Source organism: Dendrobium catenatum, unplaced genomic scaffold (genome assembly GCF_001605985.2).
Source record: "Dendrobium catenatum unplaced genomic scaffold, ASM160598v2 fragScaff_scaffold_1038, whole genome shotgun sequence".
Classification (NCBI taxonomy): domain Eukaryota; kingdom Viridiplantae; phylum Streptophyta; class Magnoliopsida; order Asparagales; family Orchidaceae; genus Dendrobium; species Dendrobium catenatum.
The window spans coordinates 452,727-473,200 of record NW_021319500.1 but is presented as its reverse complement, the minus strand read 5'-3'; the positions used below and the strand labels follow the sequence as shown (position 1 = coordinate 473,200).

Sequence of the window (20,474 nt, the reverse complement as noted above, 5' to 3'; positions counted from 1 at the left end):
GTAGAGGCTAAGCCCGCACTAGAAGAATTGAAAGATGGTGGACAAACTGCTACGATGGATGAGCTAAAAGAAGTTAACTTGGGAACTGAGGAAGACACTCGCTCAACCTTCATTAGTTATCTTCTACCAGAAGAGCAAGTACAAGAAGTGAAGAAGCTCCTCTGCGAATTTAGGGACTGCTTTGCCTGGACATATGCTGAGATGTCGGGCTTACCCCTTGATGTGGCAGTTCACAGATTAGCCATCAAGCCTGATGCAGCACCTATCAAGCAAGCTCCAAGGAGAATGAGATTGGAGATTGAAGAGCATGTGATTACAAAAACAAAGAAGCTCATAAAAGCAGGCTTTATCCGAGAAGAAAAGTATGCCGACTGGATTGCCAATATAGTCACAGTAAAGAAAAAAATGGCCAGATTCGTATCTGCATCGGACTTCAGGGTCCTTAACAAGGCATGCCCAAAAGATGACTTTCCACTCCCAGTATCAGAGCTTCTAGTTGACAATACTTTCAACTATGATATATTCTCCTTTATGGACGGATCGTCAGGATACAATCAAATTAAAATGGCATCAGAAGATGAAAAGTATACATCATTCAGAACACCCATAGGTATATTCTGCTACACAGTCATGCCCTTTGGCCTGAATAATGCTGGTGCCATTTATCAACGGGCGATGACTCATATATTTGATGATTTGATTCATCAAAATGTCGAATGCTATGTAGATGACTTGGTCATCAAGAGCATGAACCGAAAAGACCATCTAGATGACTTAAGAATATTATTCAAAAGAATCAGAAAATATGATCTGAAGATGAACCCTCTCAAGTGTGCATTTGGGGTATCCTCAGGAAAATTCATGGGGTATGTTGTTCAACATCGAGGCATCAAAGTCGACCCCAACAAGATCAAAGCAATCATGGAGATGCCACCTCCAAAGAACCTTCGACAACTCCGTTTTTTACAGGGACAACTGCTTTCATTCGGCGATTCATATCGAATCTGTCGGGTAGTTGCCAGCCATTTTCAAAACTAATGAAGAAAGATGTCCGCTTCAAGTGGGATGAAGATTGTCAAGAAGCATTCGACAGCATCAAGAGATATTTATTGAATTATCCTATTCTTGCGGCGCCTATTTTTGGGAAGCCTCTTATATTATATACAGCAGCACTAGAAGAGTCCTTTGGAGCATTATTGGCCCAGCATAATGAAGAAGGAAAAGAGAATGCGCTCTATTACATCAATCGGAGGTTGCTAGGTGCAGAAATCTGTTACTCTCCAATTGAGAAGCATTGCTTGGCCCTGATTTTCGCAGTTCAGAAGCTTCGCCATTATATACTATCTCATAAAATCACCTTGATATCAAATATTGATCCGCTGAAGTTCTTGATGACAAGACCAGCGTTGACAGGTCGTTTGGCAAGGTGGGCAGTGATACTTTTACAATTTGATATCACATATGTTCCACAAAAAGCAATAAAAGGGCAGGTGTTGGCAGATTTCCTCGCTGCCCATCATATCCCTGCGGATTTACTGCTCAATGATGATCTACCTGACGAGCAGATCATGAATGTCAAAGACGATGAGATGCTACAAGTATGAAAAATGTACTTTGATGGAGCATCATCAATCAAGCGTGCTCAGCCTCCGAATCTAGAAAAAGCTCAAGCCGGAATTGATCTCATCTTTGTAGCACTTGAGGGAGGCATAATGAGATTCTCTTTTAGCTTGACTGAACCTCGGACCAACAATGAGGCTGAATATGAAGCCTTGATAGCAGGATTGGAGATTGCAATCGATGTTAGAATCCAAAATCTCCAAATCATCGGTGATTCTCAACTTGTTATAAATCAAGTACTGGGAGTTTACAAAATCACCAAGTTTGAGTTGGCCTACTATCATCGACGAGTTTTTGAACTGATGAAGCAAATTCCAGTTGTCAAACTAACTCAAGTTCCCTGAGGTCAAAATGACAAAGCTAATTCCCTTGCCAAATTGGCTAAAGAAATGACGAATATGGATGACGAATGGCCCATCATAATCATGGTGCATAATCGTCGGATCTTAAAGCCAGCATTATTACAATTCTCACAACTAGAGAGAATACCAAATTCAAGCCAGCAGGATACAACTTCGGTTGATCCTCAATCTCTCCAACTAGTTGCTCTTCAAGGTCAACTTGAGAAACATCAAGTTCCTAAGAAAAGACGCAAAGCTAGTCAAGCATCAGAGTCATGGGGGCATTGTCTAGATGTTGATGAAGAAGATGATTGGAGACAGTTTTTCGTTGACTACTTCGAAGAAAGTAGATTGCCAACCGAAGAAAGTAGATTGCCAACCTTTTGAATGTTGGGGTACTGATGTTATCGGGCCGATAGATCCACCGTCATCAGCAGGACACCACTTCATCTTGGCAGCAACCGACTATTTCTCCAAGTGGGCAAAAGCGGCTCCATTCAAAGAAGTCACATCCGAGCATGTGGTTAACTTTTTCACACATAATATTGTCTATAGATTTGGTGTGCCACGCCGGATAATCTTAGATAACGATACTGTATTCAAAAGTATAAAAAATTATAAGTTCGTTGATCGGCACAAGATCGATTGACGATATTCCTCTATATACAATCCAATAGCAAATGGCTTGGTAGAAGCCTTCAACAAGACGTTGGCGAAGCTGTTGAAGAAGATCATCACCAAGAATAAAAGAGAGTGGCATACGAAAATGGCAGAGGCGTTGTGGGCGTATCGTACAACTTACAAAACGCCAACCAAAGCCACTCCTTACTCTCTGGTGTTCGGAGTTGAAGCAGTGCTGCCACTAGAAGTTGAACTTCCATCACTTCGGGTCGCTATCCAGAATGAGCTGACTCAGGAACAAAATGCTTGGTTAAGAATGGAGGAGCTCGATGCTCTCAATGAAGTCAGGTTGCAAGCTTAACAGAACTTGAAAATCTATCGGGCAAGAATGGCAAAATCCTTTGATCGAATGGTGCGTCATCGATCATTTCAAGAAGGAGAATTGGTCCTGGTGCAGAGAAGGCCAATCATCCTGCATAGAAAAATTGGCGGCAAATTCGTTTCCAACTGGAAAGGACCTTTCATCATCGAGAAGGTGTACCAGGGTGGAGCTTATCAACTCATTGATCTGAATGGTCAGATCCCCATGCCGCCGATCAATGGCCGATACTTGAAGAAATACTATGTATGAAATTGCCCTAGAAAATGTTATGCTTAATGAGTTATATTTTCGTACAAATTTTATAAGCATGTACATTTTATATTTTGAAATTCTCATGTGTTAGGAGAATGTATTTCAAAATCTTCCATTAGATTGGAGGCATTTTAAATATTTATTCTGATCGACATCGTGCTGCATGCCGAGATCCCTAAATAAATATTTAAAATTTTAAAATATCCAAATCTATTCTGCTCTAAAATGTCCCTACAAGATAGAGGCATTTTAAATATTTATTCGGGTCGACATCGCGCCGCATGCCGAGACCCCCGAATAAATATTTAAAATTATTAATTCTAATGCTCTTTTGTGCTAAAGAATACAAATACTTGTTTTCTAAAGTATATGTAGGTGATTTTTCAAAAGAAAGAGACATCACATTCTCCAATGTACCCAGATTGAAAGGTCAATAAAGAGACTTTTTGTAACTACATACTCCAATAAATTGGGTTAAAAAAGCTTGAAGTCTTTCAATAGCTTGAAGCTTAAGGTTAGAATGGGTGTAAAAGGTCAGATCCAACAAGCTCAAATATGGCCGGATCGCTGGCAGCTCCGTCTACTCAACAAGCCATAAGAAAGGCCGTAGTAGTGGAACCCCCACTTCATCAACCTGTCAGTAGGGACTGTAGGAAGCACGAAGACAAATTTGACTCGACCAGTTCAAGTGATCGTAGTCCACCGAATTCTCCTAAATGACCAGAGAATCAAAAACCTAGTGGAAGGAGTCTCAAACAACCACCGAATGTTCATAGGTTCCAAAATCTTTAATCATAAAGGATGACTCAAAATCTGTCAACTTCAGTAAAATTAGCATTGGAAAGCGTAATTCCCATAGCTCAAGTCTGAAGCCTGAATGGGTGTAACAGGTCAGATCTAACAAGTCCAAATATGGCCGGATCGTTGGTAGCTCTATCTACTCAACAAGTCATAAGAAAGGCCGTAGTAGAGGAACCCTCATCTCAGCATCCAGAGAACGAAGAGCTATCAAATCCCAGCTCTCCCGATCTGATGAACTCAAGTGACTCAGATTAAAGTCTTCTTATGTGATTAAGGATCAAGATACTACATACGTTTGGTACTATCAACTGAATCCAGAACCTACAAATCCTTCAACAAATCCTTAAAGCACAAAGCAAAGATCAAAGAAAATTATCCCAAAGTTCACACAAGGCCTATGGTTGAACTAAGTGGATTTTGTCATCAACAAGTCCATTATGCTCAAAGCTCTGGACCGATGACTTCCGACCTATTATAAACCTAAAGGGTTTAGGTTACCGGCATCTACCTCTTCATCAAGCCCGCCAAAGGTAGAAGCAAAGGGCTAAAAGAATACAAAATTTCTGACAAGTCACCAAAGACAAATCAGACAACCCTTCACCAAGTCCGCAGCACAAAGCACATGACAGAATAATCAAAATCTCAGGGCTCTAGCCAAAGATACAGGATGAGCATCCTGATGACATCTATAAATGTCCCTAAAGATTGGGGGCATTTTAAATATTTATTTGGGTCCACATCGCGCTGCGTGCTGAGATCCCCAAATAAATATTTAAAATTTCATCAAGATACAATCAAATGATGGAAGAATCTTGAGCATATGCTATCCACCAGCGTCAATCTACAAAGACAATACATCAGGCATATATGGATACATCTAAAAGAGCCATGGAGAAAGAAGACTAGTCTGACATCCAAACAAAATTTTGGAGATCCACTAAAAAAAATTCCAGTGTGACATCTAAATAGGTTTTGGAGATCCACTAAATGAAAACCTTAGTGTGACATCTAGAACAAATGTCTAGAGATCCATAGGGTCAATCAGCATACAACAAACGTGGCCTGCTCCAGATGCATATCACATTTGTTGGGGGGCATTTGTTAACCCCGAATTAAAAAAAAAAAAAAACCTTACCTGCTCGACGCCGCTCTCCGCACAACCAAATCCCGCAATATCTGTTATTCGCACATCGACGTTTCTTCACGCGCGATCGGTCTCGATGTTAAAATGAGACCGAGCTCGTCATTTGCTCTCTCTCGCTCGATCCTTCTCCTCCGTCGCTATTCAATTTCGCTTCTTCCACGACTTTCCCTTCCTGAGAGATCGGAAGCTGCGACATTTGATCGGAGGCAACAGCGGGGAGCTCACTCACTGTGAAGGTAACTTTCGCCCTTGTATGCGCTTCTCCGGTCCCCCTTTGCTGTTCGACTTTCCTCCCTCGGCGACGTGCCCTTCCTAATGGGTCGGAAGTTACAACACCTTAATCGGAAGCAAGACAGAAGCTTACTCATTGTGAAGCCCTAGCCGCATGTTCTCCGGCTCCTTCGTGACGTTCCACTTCGCCCCTTCGATGACTTTCCATTCCAGTTGGATCGGAAGTTACCCATTTTGATCGGAAGCGAGCACGGGAGCTCCAATTATAATTAATTATTATTAATTAATTATAAGTTATTAAAAGTAATTAATACTAATTAGTTATAATTAATTATAACTAATGACTTTAATTAATTATAAATAATTAATTAAAAATAATTTATTAATTAATTATAATTAATTAATATTAATTATAATTATTCAAAAATAGATGAAAAGAGAAGGTGTGCCTCTCCCTTGCCTCGTGCTACGAGCCTCCCTTCCGGTCTTCAAGGTATAAATTTATAACTTAAATCCTATCCTTGACGCGTTTGACGCGCTTGACGCGCCGGTGGACCCCCTATACGCGCTTTTGTAGCACGGTGGGGGGGAATCTGGCGCGACATGTGCGACAAGGCGGGTAAGCCCTATACACGCTCTTGTAGCGTGGTGGGGACGGTCCTCGAACTTGACATTGGCAACGCCGACGACTGCTACGAAAGGTATAATGTCCCAAATCCCATTCTCGACGTTTGTATCGTATCGAAGAACCACCTATATGGGCTCTAGTAGCACGGTAGGAGGGAGCCTGGTGCGATGCATACGACGAGGTGGGTAAGCCCTATACACGCTCTTGTAGTGTGGTGGGGAGAGCCACTAGTGTTCTGGTACGGTTACTATTAAAGGCCCCATACACGCTCTTGTAGCGTGGTGGGATGAAAAGATGTACGACCGCGGTGTTTAAGGACACCTACCATACACGCTCGAGTAACATGGTGGGAAGGCCCAGCTCCCCTACTTTCCCCCAAACGGGGGATATGTTGGGATGCTGCCAAAATTTTTACTGAAGTATACAAGACTTGAAAAATTTGAAGGCATCATTTGAGCAGCAATACGAAGGACAACAGAGGACCCGTACTTGAACTCAAAGCATAGAACTTGGACTCAAACGAACAGTGGACTTGAGGACTTGTACTTGAACATAAATCAAAATGAATTCAATTCAAACTTGAACAAAATACAATTTAGAATTCAATATAATAAAAGGACCTAACACGGACTTAAAAGAACTCAAACTTGAACTTTTAAGAATAATAAGGGACTCAGTCTTGTGTTTGATCCGAACAAAAAACTTGAACTCGCACTTGAACTCGTACTATATAATATTAAGTGGGAGTTGTAGACTCGATGAACTCGAGTCTAAATGAAACTTATCTCGGACTCAAACATATATAAAGGACAGCTTTAATCATGTGCGAGAGAGTTCGAAGTATAAGAGCATTTGTATGGTCAATAGTGACTCAAAGTACGTTACAAGATCTCGATGCATGAACTCTTACGACAACCCCTACAAATGCCTGTTGATTGAGATGGCAATACTGGAGACCAATAATAGAGGATCTGCCCCTACAAGCAAGTACAATCAGCAAAACACTACCTGAGATTGGTGAAAGGTGGATGTGATGCAAGGACAACGGTTCTCCTATGAATATTTTCAGGAGGTCGTAGTGGATACAACAATTCCCTTCAAACGAATACTTGTGGATAATAACAGTTTATTGTAAGTACAATGAACCACTTTGGACACAAGTATGGATATCACCTGCGACAATGGTGATCAAGATCTTCAAGTACGTCAGTACAAGGGCAACCTGATTTATGGAAAAGGACACCCCCTGGCAGAATGGAGAAGATGTTTGAGCAAGTTCAAACTAAACTTCCTAGTGTTCTAAAATTTCTTCTTGATCCTATACTCAGGAAGAAAACAATATTCGCATCTACAAATATCAGAGACAACAAGTCTACTACACTAAAGATCTTGAAATGAGATTTTTTCAAGGAAAAGCAGTGGACTTCAAAGTCCAGAAGAAACTCTCCCTGGTGAATGAGAAAGGGGTGAGTCAACATCAAAATGAGGAGATGCCTCATAACATCATGACCATACCGCCACCGAATTCGCAACACTCGTACTAGTGAACAGAAGGTGTGTATAAGCTCTTAAATGAAAAGTTGTGTGCATCCAAACGATAGTTATATACACAATTATAATTATTTCAAAGTATCCCTGCATGTGCACTATAAATTGTATACATATAGGTACACTAAAGGGGAAAATATAATCTCGACCCGTATGGGCCCCGGCGAGCGTGTTGTAGGAACACACGTGACGTCTAAGGATGTTGCGCGGGTCGATAAGTGAATTCAAGTTCAAACCCGATCCTTCTATACGGGTCAATAGAAGTTGACAGGGTTTGAACCAACAAACAAGTATACGGTCGCAACGACTGGTATATTTATTTTATTGTATTCATATTAGGCCGTCAAGGCCTATAGTAATAAGAATTCACTAACAAAGGAACAAAGCCTACAAAATCCGATCCTCCTAAGCAGGTAAATAGGAGTAGACAGGGTTTGAGCCATAAGATAAATATGCGATCATGATATTGACCATAATATTTATCTTATACATTCATATTAGGCCTTCAAGGCCTTTAACAAAGAAAATTCACAAATAAGGGCACAAAGCCTATGAAACCCGATCCCCTATCGGTAAGTTGATAGGGTCGACAAGGTTCAATCAAATGGAAATGACCACAAACACCCTGATGATGGCCGCGTTGATTGAATATCTCAACCGGAGGGGTTAATTTCGGGCATTTTTCAAATGTCTCTCAAAAGTCCACCCAAAAATCTAAACTCCACAAAATCTCAAAAATATTTAAAATTGAGATAAACTATCAATCGCTTAAAGCAAAATCCATCTACCCTCCGCAACAGTTTGCTGGGGTGGAAAAATCAAAATTTACTTAAGCTCACATAGAGCCAAATGCCTAGTCGAAAATATCACTATGATCCATTCTCAAACAATCTCCTTTCATTAAGGACGTGATACGTGTCCTCTGACCGACGGTTTTGCCGCTAAATGGCACCGCAGGATAAACGGTTATGACCTGGGACCCTCTGAACTGAGTGGTTTTGCCACCAAATGGCACCACGAAATACCGGTTATGGCCAGAGCCAATACGCTCCTTAGTGGCATCAAATCCTTGAGATATGAATCAATAGAATATGATTGATAGGGAACAAAGCCCTCTGTTAGCTAAGGTGGATTTAAATTTGTCCCTTTAGATAAACATCCAACTCAGGTCTACAAGGTCCCCTTGGACGAAACAACTCATGGTTGTCGACAAGGATCCTTCTGTCAGGTTGGGTCGACTACCTCCTCTGACTAAATAGACCAGGGACCACGATGGCCTCGGACAACGGAACCATGGGACCTTGATCGGGTCCATTATCCATTCCCCCACCATCCGCTTTAAGTGAAAGATGGTGAAATTTCTATTTTAAATATCAAAAATTTCAAACATTCAAACCCATTGCTGCTACTATATGCCATTTTCTACGTATCTGACCGACGACTAGCCTTAATCGAAAGTTCTCTCTTGTGATCGGGAGGGGTAATTAACTATAGGGGCTTGCGCCTATAGGAAACCAGAACTCTGATCATAAAGTCCTCGCAAAATGAGGGCGAAATCTCTGGGTAGTGTCTTATCTACAAACTCATCTGCCTTCCAAAATTTACCTTGGAACTTATCAGTTAAAACTCCCTCGCCGAAGAAAAGCAAACAGTCGCGGGTGGAGGTCGGGGCCGAATTTTCGGAGCCCACAATGAGCTCATAATTGGCTTTAATTTTATTGCTCCCTCCTTAGAAGATTTCTATAATCCAAGCTTTATATCATCCTATTGGGAGCTTTAATACTCCAATATAATATATTATGGGGCCAAATTTTATAATATGATCTAAGAAGGCTCTAGTAATTCATAGTGGCACATCAAATAGCCCATAACCATTATAATGAACTTTTATTGAAGGCTAAATTTGTTTCATCTTCATTTTAACTAGTGATTTCTTATAGGTTATATTATTGGTTCCAAGTGCTTAAGTGCCTCCTTCAATTAATTATTTTAATTTTTGTTTAATATCATTTAATTTTGTTTATGAGGCTTGTAATATGAGTTGCCTATTTTTAAATATATATATTTTAATTAAAGCTTGATGAGTCACCATCTTCCTAAACCTCCAAATATTTTAGTTTAATGGGGCCCATGATATTGAATGTTATGAACCACAAGAATAAACATTCTTATTATAATCAGCTTGACTTTCCTCTTTTCAACAGTCAGGGTGCTTGTTAGGTTTCTTGCTTGCATATAATTTAGGTGCCTACTGACACAACCTTTTTTTGACAATCAAATAGAGGTATTGAACTCACCACTGATACTTGAATTGCGAAGCAACCATGATGTTCATTATTTGACATCAGTGCAAGAAAGAAATCATTTCTTGGACCCGAATCAAAGATCAATGGAGGGAGGCTCAACTTTAGCAAGATTAAAAATCGAAGACCTAAAGGTCTTCAAAGTCGAGCTGAATCAAAGATTAGGAGCATCTAGGGTTGTCTTTGGTCCAAGTCTCTATACTTGCATGTCTTCTATCAGGTTAAAGATGGATGATCCTTCGTTCTAATTAGATTGAAGATCAATGGTTCTTCATAATTTTGATCCCTGCATTTGTGTGCAATTGAATTTTTGAGGGATAGAGAATTGAAAATTATTCCTATGCTCATGATGAAGTTGCAAGGTGTGAGATCATTTGGTATATGGTCGTTAGACTCAAGAAAAAGGAGCTCATTGCCTTGCATAGAGGGAGAGTGTTAAAATATGGTTATTGCGAGTGGCATTGCATCCTTTGGACGGAAACAACATCACTACTAGTTTGTAAATGAAGATTGGGATTGACAAGAGGTTGATATTGGTTTTGAGAATTGAGAGCATAGGAGAGTGCATGGAGAAGCTGCAAGTTAAAGGTTTGCATGTGCTGGTGGCTTCTTGTGAGAGTGGTGGACCTATGCTTGCGGAGTTTGAGCGTGGTAGTTCTCAGAAGAATCATAGATCATACTAGATGATGATAGATTGCAATGGGTCATGCCATCGTGGGGGTTGTTTGGACATAGGCTTTAGTAGTAGGGCGTGTGTGATTGTGCAAATAGGTACGCATGAATTCAGGGGAGGTGAGTCTCCTTTAAATGTGTGCGTCTAGAGCTTCTCATTGGCATAAGCTCGAGACATTTATTTATTTTTTTCTACTTTTTTGTGTATGTAGGGAGTGAGGAGGGGAGGCGGGAGTAACCTTTCTAATTAAACTCATACCAAAATTTTTTGGTTTAGATGAGATTCTTCCTTATTTGTATCAACTAATGTGGAATCTGTATATTTATTGTGGCAGCTAACTAAATGTTCCTTTCCCTCCTTGGCAGTTGCATACCTTTGTACAATTTCAGCTATACGTATGAGTACATAATGTCAAGTCCAACTAGTTTTGTGGACAGGTGAACAAGTTGATTTGTTTTTCCTTGCTCTTATAATCTTATTTCAGTGTACCTTTTTTAGTTGCTTTTTTTACATTTGTCTATTATATGCTTCACGTACAATTTGAAAATTTTATAACTTAAGTAGGGTCATAATTAAACATGGTGAATGTGGTTCACAAATTGCAAGTGTAAACTTGATGGGCTGCCATATTGCAGGTAGATTTATCAGTATTTGAAGACAATATTTTACAAGTAGTGTGCTGGGGAAACATATGAGAGCAATAGGAATAACTTTTCCCGAAATTAAATAAATGAATTATAGAAAATGGGATTGGATATCAATTACAATAATGATGGGTGTGAATCTTTGAGAGATTGCAGGAATACTGGAGCTTTATAGAAAAGATGGATTAAAGATTGAATACTTCGATACAAAACCTTTGCAGATAAAATACTAAAAATTGTGTCTAGCTATTTTTTATTATTTGAAATCATTGCCACTCATTGTTCTTTATTTTGTTCATATTGCAACTGACAATGCTTGTAAACTTTCCTTTTCAAATGTCTGCATCAACTACTCATAGTAGGATATTAAGAAGAGAAGTCATTCAAAAGTATTTCTGTTATGAACGTAAATATTACTAAGTTATACATAGATGATGTAAATACATCCACTTATAGGTGATATAAATATGCATTTATGTCATTGTCTTGGAAACCATCAGTGTTGTGATCAAGCTAGATTAGGATTTTATGATTTTTATTACTATTTTCTAATAGCATAATCCTGGAAGCAGTTTTGCAGATACTAAAGAGGGTCGTTATAATCCAAAAATGCATCTGGTTATTCCAATGCATAACTGGAGGAAGGGATCACAGGTGCTAAGTATATTCCTTTGGTTTTAAATTTAACATCATCCTTGTCAGTTTATTTAATTTTCTATTATTTTCTTGAGAATGTTACACATGTTTTCTTTTCTTGTACCAGTGGGCAGTGTTAATTAAGAAGCATGCTGAAATAATTGTTAATGACACTACGGTGCTCCCAGAATTTCAGAAGCATTGCAGGGTAAGTTGGAGGTCAATTCTGTGCATGCAAGTATCCTTCTTCTATTTTGTCAGTTTTTATTGTGTGAATTTATTTTCTTGTTGTAAATGCAAAGTGTAAGTATCATGTCAATGCTTTTGTTGACTGTCCATACGCTTATGATGGACTCTTTTATGGATTGTTAAAATTTTCATATGATCAAACACAAAATTTAATGTGAAGCAAGAACCACTAGCCCAAAGAAATGGCGACTGTCCAATTTGACCTGATTTGATTGAACTAGTACTCAAATGAGCCAATATTGATATGACCTTTCTTCTAATGAAATAAGTGTGTCGAAATTACAAACACTTGAACTAGGTGAATTGGGGCCTAAATGGGCTCAAAATAGTGTGATCTATTTTAAGTAGTAGGGTGAGATATGCTTTGTTGGAATTAAGATCGTAAATGGGATAACATGAATGAGGATTAGCTCAAGAACAACCAAGGTGTATATAATGATCAAAGATTCTCAACATAAGCAACAAGCAATTGTAAAGGAAACATGATCAACAAGAGTGTAGCAAGTATATCATAAGAACCACGAGTGTGCCAAATATCAATAATTTGGCAAGCAAATTGAGGAAGAATTTATAAACATTTCACACTACCCTACAAACTTGTAGAACTAAGTTTCTTGGACCTCGTTCCCACCATAAAATGTAGACATGAAGCGTTAAAGGAGAACATCTGCTTCTTCGCAAGTTGTTGCCTTTAGTGAGTTGTTTTCACTACTTGGACTTTGCTTTAGTCACACATTACCTTGTAGTTCTATGTTTTGCCAGCTTCTCCAAAGCGGATAATATCATTCTATTGGAACTTGCTTCCAATTTATAAACAAGTTGAAAATGATGCAATAATAATGTGCTCCATTGGTGGCATCTTTGGTTCCTCATATTCTAGCATTTTGAATGGTCCCCTATGATGTTCCACCAACTATTTTTTGACTCCATGTAAGGTATTGCAATAGACAATAGCTATTACACATGGTAGATTCCTAGGGGTTCCTTTAGCCTAGAATTTTAAATTTGCATGAATAGTCTTATTGTCAAGCTTAGTTCTCGTAAAATGGATAAATAAGGTAGAACCACAAAAGACTCGCACAACCTAATATCTAATTTTACATGTGGCATCCAATTAGAGAAATACTCTTCTACTAGAGCTATTGATAAGGTTTGCTCAGTTGAATTGTTGAATGGTGTTACCTTAGGCTCTCATTCCTTTCCCAAATGCACACAATACACATTAGTTCATCTAAGCATATTAATACTCAGCCATAAGTCATAATATTGCATATACACCCTTTCTCAATCTACTCAAACACAAACATACATGCTCATTGAATCATATATCACAAGAACCACATCCCTTCACTTAATCGTGTTCCTCCCAAGTAGTTCCAATCTACTCGAGCGGTTGCTACATTATTATAGGCATACATGCTCAATAATCAATGATTGACTCATTATAAAGAAGTAAATATCAAGAAATCTAGTGTAGCTTGTTTATCACATTATTGTCATGGGTGCATTTAGTAGCAATAATTGTGCAAGTAAACTATAAGGATGAACTTGCAAATAATACACACTTGCCAACAAATAGACTACATCTAACGTGCTAAAACTTCCTTCCCACCTCAAGATATAGACACACTATGTTTATATCCTCTATGTTAATAGGGTTCTACGTGATGTTAATTGTAGTGTGAAATGGCTTTGTACCTCTTTTAAAAAATATTTTGATGGGATTGTTAAAAAAGTAAAATTGTAACGAAATAATAAAACCAACGAGTAAATATGAGACTTTTTTTTTTTTTAATATTTCTCCTTTTCACTCACCAAAAATTTTTATTTATAAGTCATTCAATGCCTTAAGGCAAAACCTAATGCATGGAACTCCTCTTATGTACAGTTTGGGGAGAGGTTGAATTACACAATCTTACCCTTGTATATCAAAGATGTTATTTTGTGATTTTAATACATGGCCGTTAGATATCAATGTGGCAACTTGGCCACTGCTCCAAACTCACCATCTTTGTAGCATTCTTAAGATATGGTTAAATAAAATATAGTTACACTCTTATTTATCTTTAAAATTTAAAGATAAATAAGAGTGTGATGATATATTTTATTAACCACATCCTAAGAATGCTTCAAAGATGCTAAGAAAGTATTAGAAATGATTTTTTTTTTTTAAATTAGATTTAAATGATAATTTGACTTTTAATAAGACAATTGAGAAAATGATTCATATAGCCGACCCCACATAGTGGGATAATGGCTTGATGTTGTTGTTGTCAGTCTTCTTATTTATCTTTAAACACGCCCATTTAGTGATAAGTGGGGATGTAAACCCTAAAAATAGTTATATATAATTAAACAATGATTGTAGAGTGGGTGCACCAAATGTCTCTTTTTTGTTGATGAGTTGGGAAACTGCATGGTGGGATTTTATCGGACAATTCAGCAGTGTTGTGTTTTAAATGATTGGGATGAAGTCAACCCCAAAACATAGGTGGAGAGTGGTGTTACAATCAATTAAACATAATATCCATAGTACAAATGCATCAAGTGTATAGTGTACTTATTTAAATTAAGTTGATATGTTCTTTCAAATGAATAATAAAAATGCTATTAGCATATTATTTTATGGCAATTTATCATGGTAGATTTTTGTAATTAATTTTTTTTTAATGGATTTTCCATAATGAATATCTTATATTTAAAAGTATGTTTGAAATGCACTGATCAACTCCTGCTAATAGTTCCATATTGTCTGCTTTATTCAAGCACTCAAGATTTCAATTACTGTAAACTAATTCATTATTTGATCATCACCATTATCATCAAACTTACCCCAATTATTTGACATTGGGATTTATGTGTTTTTTCCTCCAATTATTATGATTTGATATAGCCCAAGTAACTTTATGTAATTGTAGTTTGAATGTATATTTTTGTTATATATATTTTATCATTTAAAGTTGTGATTATTTATTGGCTTGAATTTGAATTAGATGGTCGTTTTTTTAACTGTTAGGAATTTGGTTAAAATCATTATTTAATTCAAACTTGAATTGATGGTTATAGTTATACTGACTTGAAGTCAAGTTAGATGTAGATTCTTTTGCTTGTCATTTAGAATTTTGTTAGAATCTTTCTCTGTTGAATGACTAGATTCCGTAAATCACATTTAGTGGTCTAAGATTAGAAAGGGATATGGAATAGCTTAGATATTGTTTTGGTGGAATCCTGAATTTAAATAATGTAGGTTAAGACTTGATTTCACATCTATGCATAATTGCATATAAATAACCTCCAGTTAAGTTTTAATTTTGAGTTGTTAAATGTGATATATATGTAATACATTGGACCTTATTCATAAATTGGACAAATTTATCTAGCATTGCTTAACTAGTTCTTTGTGCTGCTAATAATTGATGTTTGTTTATTTTTTTAATTACATATTTGGCATTGAATCTTGCAGAGGAGATCATTACCAGAGTTTTGGAGGGATCGCCCACTTGTAAGTGTCCAAATTTTCTTGTTTTTTTTTTAGATTGAACGTAGAGAGTATATTTGAATTTTCATAAGTTAATTTAGTAGGCATAACTATAGAATAAAATGGTATTCACATCACATGGAAATAACATTTCTCAATTTTAGAATTTAAAGAACAAGACTGGGTTATGTTATCTTGCAATTTAGTTAATTTTCTAAACTATTGTGAAAATTATATTTGAATACTCTTGGGGGCCTAAGATTTATGCCCATTTAAATCAAGCTAGAAACTGGAAGACGTGATAGATTTCCTTTGGCATTTAATTAAGTTATGACAAACAATATTGGATATATGGTCATTTATATGAGACCTTGTTGGTAGTAACCTATGATACACTGACACGGACACGTCGACACGGACACGACACGGACACGGGACACGGACACGGGACATGGCATTTTTTTAAAATATAGGACACGGGTGCGGCGTGGACACGACATAATAATTTTTTTAATATAATATATAGAAATTAAGACGACATTATATTAAAAATGACAAGGAATAATAAATCAATTTCATGATAACTTGTTTAGCTTATAACATAAAAATGTTTAGTACAAAATATCAGTACAACCACAAAAATATAAGCAAAAAATCATTTAGTACAACATGAAGGTCCAACTATTCAATAGAGGGAATGATAGAATTAGGTTTAGATGTTGATTTTTGACCATCAATATCATCATCATTGAATATCATTGCTTCCAACTCTGGTTCATCTAGAAAAAGATTTGCAACCTCCAATAATCTCATATCATCAAGGCACTCGAAACCATCTCCAGTAACATCCCACATCTTATTATCACATGTCATATAAAGTGAGGTTTTCCTTGATAGAAGACGAAGATTATATTCCTCCTAAATCATAATGGATATTCTCTATTTGAACTACTATCCTTCAACATAGAAATTATAATTGATATGAAGTGAAATCAAAATATCTCAATAATAAGACAACATGAATACAACAATATATCGGTCTTTTGGGGTCCAATGGGGCTCTCCCCTAGCGGGGTTCGACCTGCCAGGGTAAGAGTAATTTTGAAGTTTTGCTTGTTTTTAAAGTTCGTAAGTTATTTGTATGGAAAGATATTGAGCGGTACCGAGTATGTACCTAGCGGTATCGAGCATGTACTGAGCGATACCGAGCATGTACCTAACAGTACCGAGTTTGTACCTAGCAGTACCAAGTATGTACGGAGCGGTACCGTGCATGTACATTAGCTTTTTTGGTAAGTTTCAAAAAACAACAATTAATATTTCAGGCGTCGAGAGTCAGGCGTCGATGTCATTTATCAATCACCGAGAGAAGAGATGAAAATACCTTCACTGCTAAAAAGAAATTAAAATGAGAATATTCAATGATTGGGTATTAAGTGCGGACGTTGATTTGATGTTGTGGATAGAAAATAAGAAATTTAGTTTTAATCCCGCAAAATACAAGAAATTATATTTTAAAAAATTCATAAAACGTGTCCGACACTCGTGTCCAATTTGCATATAATATTTTTAATCGGACACGTTTTCGGTGTGTCCGACACGTGTCGGAGGAGTGTCGGACGAGTGTCGGACGAGTGTCTTGTCAGACACGGTGTCTGACATTGCACGCCTCTTTGAGGAGAAGTGTCGGTGCATCATAGGTAGTAGCTAGGAGTACCTGGATGACTTGACTACACTATTGATAATGGTGAATAATCTTTTGGTGAGATTAATGGAAAGAAAAGGCTATACAAATTTATTTTTAATATCTTAGGGTGTGCTTTGAAGTTTGTGGTGGATGGATTTAGATAGGTTTAGTGGTGGAAATCTCAGGCTAGTCCACCTGGCTTAGTTTGAGTTTATTTGGAATATCTATTTACGGAATGGATTTTAAGTGGGCTAAATGGCAGGAAATGATGGTGGATGGTTAGCTTAGGATGTGGACTAATGATTTGGAGTAGATTGTAAGTTTTGGTGGAGTTTAAACGACTGTCGAGGGATTGGGAATAAGACTAGGTCCTAGAATTGCTCGGTTTGGCTAATAACTCTAGTTGAGATTTTTGAGTAACAACGAGGCTTGGGTTTGGTGGTGGTTGGGGAGGATGATTAGAATGTAGTCAAAGTATAAGAAAGATTGAGAGAAGGTGTTTAAGTTGTCAAGTGACAAACAAATGAAGATTAATTCTCCACCAAAAATATATTATTCAATAATAGAAATTTCATTAAATATTAGCTCCTATTGTTAAAAAAAAATCAATCTTGAACTTATTTTGAAGCAAAATTTGGTGGGAAAGAGGGAGTGGTTGGCTGACCCAAGGGAGTAGACCTGTGAAAGAGTATATCTCCGCATCTGATCCGTTGCAGTGGAGAAGAGACCACTACCCCGGCCCAAATTCTTTCTATGTTTAGAGCTGGCCTTAGGGAAGATCTCCGAAATGAACTTTTTGCTAGAGGAGTTGACACTTTAGAAGCGGCCTGCAGTTTAGTGCTTGACCTCGAAGAATCTTGGACCCATTCTAAACATCCAGATTCCTGCCCAACCCTGTATAGGGATTCCTCCAGTCAACCCCAAAACCGACCTGCTGGCCCTATGATTAACCGACCGACTAATATTCAACCCCAACCTCATCCTGATTTTAAAGGAAAAACCCCTGAACGCGACGCTCCCAAAGCCACCTTTGGAACCAAGTGCTATAGGTGCCATGGTTATGGACACATTGCTTCGTAGTGTTCTAGCTTGTACAAGGTTACCATCATTGAAGAGGTTGAAGAAGAAGAAGAAGAAGAAGAAGAAGAAGAAGAACAAGAGACTAATGTGGGCTCCGAAAATTCGGCCCCGGCCTCCCCGCCGCGCTTTTCTTTTCCTTTTTTATTCGGCGAGGGAGTTTTAACTGAATAAGTTCCGAAGTAAATTTTGGAAGGCAGATGAGTTTGTAGATAAGACACTACCCAGAGATTTCGCCCTCATTTTGCGAGGACTTTATGATCTGAGTTCTAGTTTCCTATAGGCGCAAGCCCCTATAGTTAATTACCCCTCCCGATCACGAGAGAGAACTTTCGATTAAGGCTAGTCGTCAATCAGATACGTAGAGAATACGTGTTATCTGGCATATAGTAGCAGCATAGGTTTGAATTTGAAAATTGGATTTGGATATTTGAAATTGGGTTTGAAGTTTAATATTTATAAAAAGAAATTTTTCCATCTTGCACTTAAATACGGATGGTGGGGAATGGATGATAGACCCGAATCCAAGATCCCATGTTATTCCGTCGTCCCGGGCCATCGTGGTCCTGAGTCTAGCTTAGTCAGAGGAGGGTAGTCTACCCAACCCTGACAGAAGGATCCTTATCGGGAGCGCAAGGGTGGCTTCGTCTCCAGGGGACCTTGTAGACCTTGAGGTGGGTGGGTATTTGCCTAAGGGGAACAAATTGATAATCCACCTTAGCTAAACAGAGGCTTTGTGCCCTAGAATTTCGATTTATCAACCTATTGATCATATCTCAAAGGATTTTGATGCCAATAAGGAGCGTATTGATCTGACCATAACCGCTATCTGTGGGCCATTCGCGCGGAAAAACACCGTTTCAGAGGCCGCGGGTCATAACCGTTTATCTGGCAGTGCCATTTGGCGCGAAACTGCGGTTAGAGGACACGTACCAGTTCTTACTGACAAGAGATTTGTTTTGAGAACTGGATCCTACGTGATATTTTCGACTAGGATATTTAGCTCTTTGTGACTTGACGTAAACTTCTAATTTGTCCACCCCAACAAATTGTGCGGAGGGTGGATGGATTTTGCTTAAGTTTTGATGGTTTATTTCATTTTAATATTTTAGAATTTTTTGGAGATTTTGAGATTATTTTTTTGATTTTGTGGAAGATTTTGGCGAATTTGAAAGTGTTTGGAATGGACCTCCAGTTGAGATTTCATTCAACTACGGCCATATCGGGGTGTTCGGAAGGGCAATTCCTTTAAATGGATGAACCTTATCAACTCTACGGGCTGTGACAGAGGATCGTGTTTGTTCATAGGCTTTATGCCCTTTAGATAGTGAATTCTTCTCATTGTTGTAGGCCTTAAGCCTAATATAATGTATTAAGACAAATGATGAACGGTGAAACTTATATTGTTTTGATCGGTTCGAACCATCCCACTGTCGACTCGTTGATGACCACCAAAGATCTTCGACTCTGTAATTTACTTGTCAACCCCGCAGCTATCCTAGACGTCAGGTGTGTCCAATAACAACGCTCCGCTGGGGCCCATGCGGTTGAGAATGATATTGCCCTTTAGTGGACCTATAGGTGTATAGCAATTATATTGCATACGTGCAGGGGGTATTTTGGAATATTTTAGAGACGTCTTCTGTCTGCTTGTACGGATATTGCAGATCCGGTGGCGTATTGTAGCAGTTGCTGGATCAGTGGTTTGCTGCTTCGTACAGGTAGATGTCGTGCACTAGTTTGTTTTTGGCAGGTAGTCGTAGTGCACTAACTAATCTCTGCCTTACTCGTAGGTGACTGCATGCGTTGTAGTTCTCTTTTACTTGCTCATATATAACATGTTACTTATATAGTGAGTTTCCCACAGTGACTCGTGGAAGCTTGCTTTTGATGTGGCCTTTTGATATTTTTCTCGTAGATGACATTCAGTGTGTGTGATGAGTCTTCCACAATGGTCTGAAGGAGCTTGCATTTTGCTGTAATCCTTTTGAATTTTGCTCATATATGGCACTTGGTGAATATGGCAGGTCTCCTACGATGATTTATAGGAACTTGTGTTTATCCATAATCCCCTTTTGTATTTGTCCACAATATAGCATATAGTGCATACAGCGGATCTTCTGTAGATGACTCATAATATTTGCATATTGCTGCATATC

At 38.1% G+C, this 20,474-nt stretch overlaps 1 protein-coding gene across 6 annotated transcripts in view; it reads left to right on the top strand.

The window, feature by feature from the left end:
• LOC110112274 (glycosyltransferase BC10) overlaps positions 1-20,474 on the top strand; it is a 69,337-nt gene that overhangs the window by 16,418 nt on the left and 32,445 nt on the right. For 5 of the 6 annotated variants that reach the window (XR_003701884.1, XM_020844436.2, XM_028698048.1 and 2 more), the window contains 4 exons: positions 10,910-10,981; positions 11,761-11,842; positions 11,952-12,032; positions 15,537-15,575. Coding sequence is in view for 5 of the 6 variants with exons in the window: in XM_020844436.2 (XP_020700095.1) it covers positions 10,910-10,981; positions 11,761-11,842; positions 11,952-12,032; positions 15,537-15,575 (274 nt within the window). In the remaining variant the exon portion in view is untranslated. The remainder of the gene's footprint in view (positions 1-10,909; positions 10,982-11,760; positions 11,843-11,951; positions 12,033-15,536; positions 15,576-20,474) is intronic. The other variant, XM_020844441.2, reaches the window with a different exon arrangement.